The 11,171-nt window shown below is 39.7% G+C and overlaps 1 protein-coding gene across 1 annotated transcript; it reads right to left on the bottom strand.

Moving 5' to 3' along the window:
* Nucleotides 1–76: 76 nt before the first annotated feature.
* Nucleotides 77–9,024, bottom strand: pcid2 (PCI domain containing 2). Its single transcript, XM_088403013.1, has 15 exons — nucleotides 8,941–9,024; nucleotides 8,301–8,376; nucleotides 8,118–8,207; nucleotides 6,831–6,904; nucleotides 6,677–6,744; nucleotides 6,542–6,581; nucleotides 5,647–5,701; nucleotides 5,413–5,516; nucleotides 3,936–4,011; nucleotides 3,670–3,811; nucleotides 3,487–3,587; nucleotides 3,319–3,392; nucleotides 638–763; nucleotides 432–555; nucleotides 77–364 (listed from the first exon to the last, which is right to left on the bottom strand). The coding sequence occupies exons 2-15, from the start codon at nucleotides 8,334–8,336 to the stop codon at nucleotides 275–277; spliced, it is 1,200 nt and encodes a 399-aa protein (XP_088259139.1). The 5' UTR covers nucleotides 8,337–8,376; nucleotides 8,941–9,024; the 3' UTR covers nucleotides 77–274.
* Nucleotides 9,025–11,171: the final 2,147 nt, after the last annotated feature.

Consider the following 11,171-nt stretch of genomic DNA (forward strand, 5'->3'; position numbering starts at 1 on the left):
AAGAAGTCAAACTGTTAAAATGTGAAGTTTTTTGGGTTTTTTTTTTTTCCTCCTGAATGAAGAAAAAACAACTGCGAAACTTGTTCCTTCTTTGATTCCGACCAAAACCAGCATGTCGAGTCAATATTGAAATGAAATGCTCGTTTGCCATGAAGAAAACAATAAAAAGGTTCAAGAACGAAGGAGAGCGTACACAAAGCAGTCACTTTCATTTCATGATTTACAGCACGTTGCAAAAACAAACAAAAAAAAAAAACGTCAAGGCGAATGCAGTCTAGGGGATCGAAGACAGCGGAGGGAAGGGATTCTGTTTGCTGACCACAAGCTTCTGGTGCTGATGTGAGATGTAACCTTTGATATGACCCTGAGAGCAGAAAAAAAACCTGTCAGCGTTCCTTCCATTGTCCGTGAGTGCGTTCGCGTGCACCCACCATGTAGATGAGGTTGGCCAGGATACACTGCACCTCATCGATATCAACATCATCCACTTTCATCATCTTGAGGGCCACCAGGAATGTGTCCAGAGGCAACTGGTGGGTCTTCAATAGCAGGTACCTGAACACAGTTGACAAGAAGAGATCAGTCGGATCCTCGGCTCACATTCTTCTCAAGTCGTAGGAGTGAAGGCAAAGCTCACACTTTCTTGAAGAGGTTCCTGTATGTGATGATCTTGAGCTTCTCCAGGATAAGGAAGATGCCGCAACGGATGAAGAAGGTCTCGTGTTTGGACAAAGCCTCATTCAGCAACAGTAGATTCCCGTCACTGACACGCAAACAAGCAGTGAGGAAGGAAGGTGTGGTTTGAGTCGAGAGCTGTCGCTGACGCTGACACACACGTTGCTCTGTTTGGCTGCGAAATCTGACCCACGAGTGCCTGTAAGTTGTACTTTATTTGTAAGAATGTTGTCATTTATGATCGTTAATTTACTTGTTGAGCCAACAACTTGTGACTGGGGATAACACGCTAGCCGATGTTACTTCTTATCTTTATGTTAGCATGTTATTTATTGCAGCCTTGTATGCGATTAGCTTGTTAGCATTTTCGTCTGTGCCAGGTATTTCCCTCGCTATATGTTAGCATACGCAAAGGTTTGGCATTGAAAAGTGCTCATTTGCTTCTAATTAACAGAGGTAGGAACGTTTTTTTGCTGGTTCGACATTCGTCAGAGCCCCGCCCGCAAAACAGGAGTCTACGTGCTGACGAAGTGCCCGCCTCTGCTAATTGACACTTTTTATACAAATAGATTAGCATTTGTGATTCAGTTATATGATTGATTTATTCGATGTAATTTTTAAAATTTATTTACATGTCAAAACAATCAGTTACGTACTTAACAAGCATTGCTAATGACAAATATCTAGGTCAGGGGTCCACAACATTTTATACTCAAAGAGCTAATTTTCTGGTCAACAAAACAAAAAACAACACTGAGATATATATATATATATATATATATATATATATATATATATATATTAAAAAATATGTGAAATAGGTTTTGAACACGTCGTCCGTTTCCTGAGTAAATATATTTCTAGTGGTGCTATTGCTTTGGTTTTTTGACAAGTTGTAGGCTAACAACTTGTGCAATTGACATTTGCAACAAAATCAAAAACAAATGGCCAAACATTAAATTATGTGCAAACATATGAAATAACAAAGAAAAAAGTATTGGACACATTTGCTGAAATTTATTTCGTACTTTGTACAAAAGCCTTTGCTGGTAAGTACAGCTTCAAGATACCTCCTGTATTGAGAAACCAGTGTCATACAACGCTCAGGTGGGATTTTGGCCCATTCTTCCACAAAAAAAATAAATAAATAAATCGTTAGGTCCTGATGGTTCCTGGCACCTCTCCAGTGAACTCTGATTTTTATTTAACATACATTTTCAATAGGATTCAAGTCAAGTGACTGGCTGAGCCATTCCAGTAGCTTTATTTTCTTTCTTTGAAACCAAATAAATGTTTCCACGACTGTCCGTTTGCGATCATTATCTTGGTGAAATGTCCACCCTTGTTTCATCTTCATCATTCCGACAGATGGCAGCAGATTGCGATCAAAAATATCCCTGTACATTTACCCATTCATCTTCCCTTTATTCATACAGTTTGCCAGTACCATTTGCTGAAAAAACAGCCCCACACCATGAAGTTTCCACCCCCAAACTTTACAGTAGGTATGGTGTTTGGGTGGTGATGGGCTTTACCGTTTTTCCTCCACACATGGCGAGTATGATTGTGTCCAAACAGCTCAATTTTGGACTCATCTGACCGGATCATATTCTCCAAGTACTTTTCTGGCTTGTCCAAATTCTCAACAGCAAACTTTAAACAAGTTTTAACATGCATTTTGTTGAGCAATGGTGTGTTGCGTAGGCCATGGTGGTTGAGTGTATTACAACTAGTTATTTTAGAAACAATGTACCTACAATTTCCAATGTTTTCTTTTCTTCTTTTTTTTAGCTCCCCACAAGTGATTGTCGGCTCTTGAACAACTATTCTTGCAAGTCGTGTCACTTCTCTGTCAGAAATCTGGTGAGGATTCCCTGATCGTGGCTGGTTTATGATGAAATGAGCATCTTTCCATTTTCTGATAATGGCTCCAACAGTACAGAGGGATATTTAGGAATCCTTCTATTCCCATTCCCTCATTATATTTTGCAACAATAGTGTTGCGCATGTCTTGTCAAAGCTCCTAGGTCTTACCAATCATGGGGTGTTTCTTTTGTGAGACCTTGATAATGTGACTGCCTTTTATAAGCCTTCAAATGGCATTAAACCAACTGGGATGAATTTGCACTTGTTGCTTTCCATTTACTGGTTGATTTTAGCAGGAGTTTTGACACCCCACGCTTGATATAGAATTCTTTTCTTTCAGGTGTTCAACACTTTTTACCTGCTATACTTCATATTTTTGCACATAATTTATGGTCATTTGTGTTTTGACATCTTTGCATATGTCAACTGCTCGGATTGTTGCCTATATCTAGTGACAATATCATATTAATAGCAGCTTTAGAAATATACTTACTCAGGAAACGGGTGACGTGTTCAATCCTTATTTCGCCCACTGTGAGTGTATGTGTGTGTGTGTATAATATATATATATATATATATATATATATATATATATATATATATATATATTATATGAATGGTGTGGTGTTGGATGTTCTGAAAAAAATTAAGGTCCAAAAAAATGGACACAAGGGAGATTACCTTTATAATGAGATTGTAAATTTTATCGTATCGTATCGTATTGAATATGACGCACCCTATGTGAAAAAATGATAACTCACTCATTCACTCACTCACCTGACAGCTTGGGTGACTTGGGCAAACTGCAGAAGGTCATACTTCTTCAGAAGTTGATGCGTCGGCATGTGCCCCTAAAATATTAGCAAACGAAGATCACAGCAGGTTCAGTCGCAGATGAAAAAAAAAAAGTCATTTCTGCGTAGGTCAAGGGATGAGCCTTCTGACCAGCAACATCTTGACAGGCAGCAGATAGATGAGAATCATCCTTTTGTTCTTCTGACTGGCACGGTGGCAGTGCCTGAAGGAATAGGACAGAAACTCCTCGGCTGCGGGGAACAGGTATCAAAGATATGCTCATATCACATGTCAATCTTTAATGGAGTCTGAAGACATCAGAAATAAAGCTACCTGGTTTAAAATCACTATCAAACATGGCTTTGCGGCCCACGTAGTATTTATACGTGACTTTCTGAGCAGGACTGTAGTCATTCTTCAAGTTGGAGCTGTCGATAGCTCTGATGAGCGGCTTGCACAGATGCAGCTTATTGATCTGATTCCAAACACACATATGCATATGCGCAAGCCATCAACATTCAAATCCACAATCAAAAATTGACTGACAATTAAGTCTGTTTTAGTACATTTGTTGACCAACGACACAAAAGACTTGAGACCTTAAAGTAGATCTTGAAGAGCTGGTTGCTTAGAAACATCATGCCCCACTTCTTCGAGTCCTCGATCCCGGCTCGACTGCAAGGTAACAATGAGATTTAGGGGGGGGGGGGGGGTAGAGGGGTGTCGGCCCGGACTCCACCAGCTGTCGAAGACATGTTTACACCTGCGGTAGAGAGTCTAGAAGAGGGGCGTCAAACTCATTTTTACGGTGGGCCACATTACAGCTGTAGTTTTTTTGTCAGAGGGCCGGAATAACTGAAATACATTTTTAAGTTTGTCACACACTTAGCTAGATTTGGAATCAGAGGTCAGGAATAACCCGTTCAAAAAAAGGGATTGGGAACAAAAATGGTCTAGAGTCTAGGAAAGACTTGAAACACTTTCTCCACAATTAATGTCACACGGTATACGACGTGTACAACTTTATTTCCTTTTTAAAACGGGGAAAAATAAACAAATGATGATAATACATGCACAAGTATCCACTAGGACCAGGCTGTGTTCAGATTTATCCAATCGCGCACCAAGTAACGGTAAATCGACACGCCCACACATCTGCGACCAGCAACCATTCCTGCTAATCTATAGGCTGTCCCCGAGGAGTTTTTTCTTTGTTTGTTTTCTAGTAGAGGTCTGAAGGTTTCGGACTAAAATCGAAGATGAATCTGAATTGTTCATAATTCCTTTCAAGGTTAACGCACGCCCCGGTTCCAACCGATGCTGCCTCCACCATTTTTCATCGTACCGTAAGGTACGGTGAAAAGCAACGATGTGATTGCGTCATGTATTCCTTTCACAGTAACGGCGTGGCCAAAAAGTTCAAGCTTAAGTTTGTTGAACCACAACAAAATGCATAATGGTACTTAGTAATACGTGAACATGTTAATGACTACCGTATTTCTCTGAGTACGGGTAGAGTTTTCTTTTTTCCCCGCCAGACCAAATTTTTCCACATACTGTTTGTGTTTGAATAACAATAAGTGAATGTAAAGAAAGTACTATCAGATAACTTACAAGGCTTAAAATCATTCCAAATACCTCTAATTTGATATAGTATGCATCCGTTTTAGAGCATATGCAAAGAATTTCCAAAAATGCACTTCCATCACTTTGTTGTCAACAATGTGGCGGTGCGGATCATTTTTGCAAATCTTGCACCCCCCCACATAACCGCAACAGTTCATTATTCGATATACGATGAAGAAATGCATCTATCATCATGAAGATCTAAAGTCAGGGGTAGACTTATACGGGAAAATTCAACCATATTGAAATGAAAGATGGGGTTGACTCATAGGCGAGGTCGACTTGTACTTGGAGAAATACGGTCATTATTATTTTACTATCTGAACATAAACTGCATATCTCATGAGTCGCAGTGCGTTACGATGCACAACTTTGTGCAGACGTTTCTATGGAACACAATTGAGAATATACTGTACAAATAGGTTTATTTGATTCATTATTACTACTGACTTGTCACTGGCACAAACGCGAAAGCAGCTCATGAGTTGCTCAGCTGCTTTTTCCAGCATTTCACTTGGTTGACCTTTGCCCTTCTGTTGCAATTGCTGTTCTGCCTGTAAGAACATACAGTAGGTGTTCACCATCCATCGGTGTCAACTAAATCGATGCACTGACCAGAACATCTTCAGTAAGCTTTAAAAACAACAAATATGTCTCAGTACTTTGGCTAAAGTGTTCCCTTACATTGTTGGCAAATATCCTGAGGTCCAAGGTGACAGTGAACATTACAGGAAGTGCCCTATAGACATAAAGACACAAGAGAAAATCTTACTTTACAGATGACAACTTTCCTTCTGCTATCAGTGTATGTGCAATACAGCAATGTTTCTTAAAGTGCGGTCTGCAGACCCCAGGGAGCCCATGAAATAATTTGGGTTATTCATAATATATATCAATTTAATTTGATATTACATTGTGAAAGTATTCATGACATCAAAGCAATGAATTCAACCAGTTTCATATATTTATAAGTGTATTAAATGTGTCAAAAATCGTTTAGTGTCAACAAATGCTTGCTAACGAGGCGATGAGGCCAGCAAAGCTAAAGCGGCGTTTTATTTGATAATGCTTTTTATTATTTTTTTTTTACTTCATAATTGCCAGCAACCTATTTGGGGGGAAATCTGCTATAAGGAAGAGTGTAAATGTTATTTTCTAAACTTCAGTATAGCTGAAAAGGAACAAATATAATCTTTTGGTGAATAAAAAGTGCACTTATGTTTGGCTTGATTTTTGTTTGTTTGTTTTTGTTTCGTTTCCGCAAACATTTTGCAATGGCGGTCCTTGGAAAACTTGCTTTCTAAAAGGGGTCCCTGACTCCTAAAAGGGTGAGAACCCCTGCTACACAGTACATATATACTGAACACGTTGAGCTTTTAAAATTGCAGGCCCAACACTTGTCCGAGACCATTTTTGTAGAAAAAGGATGAATAAATAACACAACAGAATAATTGGTCGGGATCACTTTTTAGAAACATCTGTGACTGACTGTTAGGAAGGAGGCTGGTTAAGATGCTCAAACGGGCTTGATTCTTGGTACAGTATGGCACTGTGCATACAGCCGCCTAGGTTTACTCACCAGTTCTCCTCTTTGTGTGACTGAAATGCCCTCAAAAAGGATGTGAGAAGTCAAGGAGGCGGCAGTGTGAGTTGATGTGGAATGTGATCACTAACCATTGGTTACTTTGAATGCTAACAAGCCGCCATAAAGGATATTGGACGACAATGGTCTGGAATTTGTAGGCTTCGACAAAGTCGTGATTGGCAACTGCATACGTACACCTGTCAAACAAAGAAAATAGTGCCAGCAGATAGACGGCATTCATTTCTCAAAACATGCTGAAATCTATATCCAAGTCCCAACTCACCTGAGATGAGCAGCCACCATCTCGTCATACGGCGGCTCTAGAACCTGCTGACATTTGTCCTCTGGATTGGCCAGCTGAAATAAACACCAGTCTCTGAGCAACGTTCAATTAATGTTATTCAATACTGTCTATCTGAGTGGACAGCCATGAATTGATCCATCGAGTTGTTTTTTTTTTTTTTTTAACAGTGAAATCTGGCCTTTTATTATTTATGTAATTTGAAAGCAAAAGTGTAACACATGAAAATTAGGTGGCAACACACTCAACTTTCTTCCCAACAAGCAGCAGTTTGGAAATATTAAAAAAAAAATTGTCTTTAACCCTTTCACTATTGACTCATTTAAAAAAAAAAAAAAAAAAACTTTTGCATGTATTACTTGTTTATCTAGGACACTGTATTTGGAAAATTTGTTTTAAAATTTCCACTTCCATTGATTAAGTTACAAGCCCTGGGATTTCTTTTATCCCATCAGTATTTCACATATTTTATAATGCTAATAATATATAACGTGCCAGCAAAGTGAAAATGATCAGCAAATGCCTACAATACTAATACTAATTAGTGTCATCTATAGTAACACACACTCATTGAACCTATCAATATATTTCCGCAGTATTAGATGGTTAATCGACTATGTAGTCTAGCTTGTTGAGAGTGGGCCCAGCACTGGCTTGTTGTATGTGGAAAAGTTGCTAAATGTGACTAGAATGTGTAGATAGGTGTGGAATGAACCGCTGTGATGTCATTTCACATTATTGCTACACTGCCATATTTTCAAAAGCGCAGGGATGCATTGTCCCAAGGCGAGTAAAAGGGTTGAAAACAACAACAACATAAGTTTAAACACATAACTTTGCCTTAGTAAAGTCTGCTAGCTTAAAGGACGTATGTGTAATTTTTCGCATGTGCCTGTGGGAGTTTTAGGGGCATTATGCTAGTCAATTGCTGTCTACAGCTATAACAGAATGGGCGACCTCCAGAGAAGTGCCATCCTCCATGTCATATAATTTCATGATAACTAGACCTATGAATAAATTTAAAACATGCCAAGGTCATTAAGGACAAATTTATTAGCAAATTTTTGACATTTATAATAATTTATTTGATTCATTTGTAATGCAAAACTGTCTAAATCTTACACACGGTCACTTTAATACTATGACGCAGTGCAAAACAATTTGGAAAATGAGTAACAGTAGCACACATGCAGCTTCTTTGTTTCTTTCTGTACCACCTGTATTTATCTGTCAGGCTATCAATAGGTTTTTCAGTGAGTGGAGCAACACCTGGAGCCTGGGGTTGGCTACATGTGGGTGTTTAAAAGAAAGCAGCTCAGCACAAATTGTCCCGTTCTGGTTGTCAATGGCTTCATAGACCTGCAGAAAGACAGGAAGCCCGATGAGCTGATGAAAATATTATGATTGTCCTGTAGATTGTTTTCATATTGTTTTGTTGTTGTCAGACATCACCTGCTGCAGATACTGGTTGATGGTGATGTGAGCCATGTCTTTGTCAAGACGCAGCCTCTTCCTGAGGCCAATTGTGCTAAAAACACAGCAGTAATGGAATTCAGCGGGTCAGGAGTTATTACAAGTAAAAGTAACATTGAGAGGTCTGAATTGAATTGTGCTATGCCACACGATTGTTTCCTTTCCTCCAAATGGTCAACGTTGGGAAAATGGCAATATTTCTTGTTCGTCTTTGTAATTTTACAGAAGTGGTTTAAATTTCAAAGGACAAACATGTCTATCAATACGTTTTCGATGCATATTGGAAAGCGTGCCAGTGATGCTTGTCGATATGCAAAGAAAACAGCGGCATCGTTAAGTCTAAGTAAGTTAAAAATTCAATGTTAAAATGTTAAGATAGCTCCGTCTGTATTTCCTTAGGGTTGAGGCAGCGGAAGACTTATTTTGCATGTAAGCGAGTGGAATAAACTACGTGTGAATCCTGGGTCGAAAACGTTGCAATCACGTAATTTTGGACAAGAGTAGCGACGAGGAGGCTAAGCACTTCATCTTAATTTTTAGTGAAATATTTAAAAATACACCGAAGCTTGAACCTCCAAAGTCTATATAAATTAAGGTATTGACTTGTATAAGAACGTACCTTCACTCAAACATAATATGGAACAAAATAAGCATTTGAATGAGGGTTCAGAAGAATTCACTTCCGGATTGGTACACTTCATTTCCGGCGCTAAATTCTTCTTCGCTAACGGTGGGAACACAAAAAAAGACACACTGAGGTGCATTGCGCTCTCCTCCTCATCGAACCACGCGACACACAAGCATGGCTTGTTTGTCCTCTCATTTAAATATTCCTGGGACAAAGTTTAGCGAAAACAACCGAACTCCAACCAAGCTTATTGGGACTCGTCGCTTATTCTTGACTTAGTGACCAGTTTATCATACCATATTTTTTATATTGACGTTAGTCAATACACGTGATCCACATTGCTGAAATCCAAGTTTTGATTTATGGACGCGTGCTGTTTCTATGTCTGATATGGTAAACCATTGCCCTTGTAAGTGGATAATTTTCTGCGATTACTGTATTTTCAAATTCTTAATTAGGTGGGTGCGGCTGTTAGGTTACAAGGCATGCTGATACAAAAAAAGTAAACCTACAGGGCGATACCTATGGTGGGTATGTTCATTAAAAAACACGTGATGGAATAGTTAATCCATTTTGCGTTTTGTTTGAAAAAGCGATACTGTTGGAATTTTATTTCTAAATCAACATGAACTCAAGTTAGTAATCTGACTCCAATTTGTGACCTTACCCAACAGCCACTCATCCAACAATTTGCGCGCTCGTTCAGCAATAGAAAGGTATCAGGAAGCCGGCATTTTCACACACGAGTGGATTTATTCCTAACACGCAGATCTAATTCAAGCACCTGGGTCTCGGGTCCCTCTCAATACAGCCCTGTACGCCGCTGTTGCCACCAGCAGACGTACTCTCACCTGAGTTGCCCAACAATGAGTTATACTACACAATATGCAAATGGAACATCAACAAAGGCATCCTGGCATTATTTTATTGGCTATGTGTAGACTGCAGTTAACTTTAGCTTGCTCTCATTGGTCTTTCTTCCCCTGCAGAATCGCTTGCTTACTCCACCTGGTTGTAGTTTTCCTCAAAGTTGTTTTTCACCAGGTGCCAAGGTCATCTCGTCCCCGCGACTAGCACCGTTTGCTCTGAAACAATCCATTCTTACGCTCCCTTGCACCCCATATTGTTTTGTTCACTTTACAGTCTCACACTCTCATACACAGAATGAAGCAACATCTAATGAACTACTTTAAGCTCAAACTCTTATATTCCTTTAATACCTTGCCGATTTATGCCCCACGCCTTCTGATGGTACACATATACATATTAATACATACCTTTCTCGCTATCTCTCTACGTGTTTGTATTCGAACCCCAGTCCCTTCTGTGATTGGACGTGCTAATGTATGTGTGCTAACGTATATGTGTGTGTTCCTCCAACACTCCAATAACATGCATGCCAGATGTATCGGACATATTAATTTTCCTAAGGGCGATTGGGGGTGTGTGTCATGCTTCTGTTTGTGTTTTGGGCTGGGTTTTCTGTTTTTGGGGATGTAGGTGTTTTCAAGTTGTGAGATCTTTTAGTTCTTGTGTCTTGCACTCTTGATTTCCCTCGTGTTGATCCTCGTTACTCGTTAGTATGATTTGTTTCCAGGTGTGTACTCGCCCTCCATGTGCCACCCAATCATCTCCCTCTGCCTTTTGTTTCTCCCCAGCTGTTTCCCGTTTACTTGTCTAGTCCCTAGTCTGTTTAGGTCTGAGTTTGCTTTCGGTTCGTGTCGGGTCATTCATTGTCCTTGTCAGATTGTTGTTTTGCTCCTCATCAGAATTACCAAGTACCAAGTTACCCCGCGGCGCTTAGTAAAGTCTTTGCCTCGGTTCGCCTTAGTTTCGCGTTTCCCTCTTCGAGCCTGCCCCCGTCTGCTGTTTTTTTGTTCATGTCCTTCAGATTGCCACACTTCTGTTGATACTTTGATTTTGGTCCTACTTTTCATTAAATAAGTAAATGATAAGTAAATGAGTACAACTTGCTTCCCGATTACCTGCCTTTGGGTCCACCGCTACACACCACCATGCCGAACCATGACAGTGTGAACGGTTGTTTGTGTGTGTGTGCTCTTTGTTTGGCTGGCAACCAGTCCAGGGTGCCACCTACCCACTTGCCCGAAGTCAGCTGGGAAGTGTGTGTGTTTAAGATACAGGCACAAGTGCTTGAGCTCAAAGTTGTTTTATTTTGTTTAATATCATTAGACATTTCATTAAACAAGAACATGGGAAAG

Source organism: Hippichthys cyanospilos, chromosome 2, assembly GCF_059441005.1.
Source record: "Hippichthys cyanospilos isolate Australia breed blue-spotted pipefish chromosome 2, RoL_Hcya_1.0, whole genome shotgun sequence".
Lineage (NCBI taxonomy): Eukaryota > Metazoa > Chordata > Actinopteri > Syngnathiformes > Syngnathidae > Hippichthys > Hippichthys cyanospilos.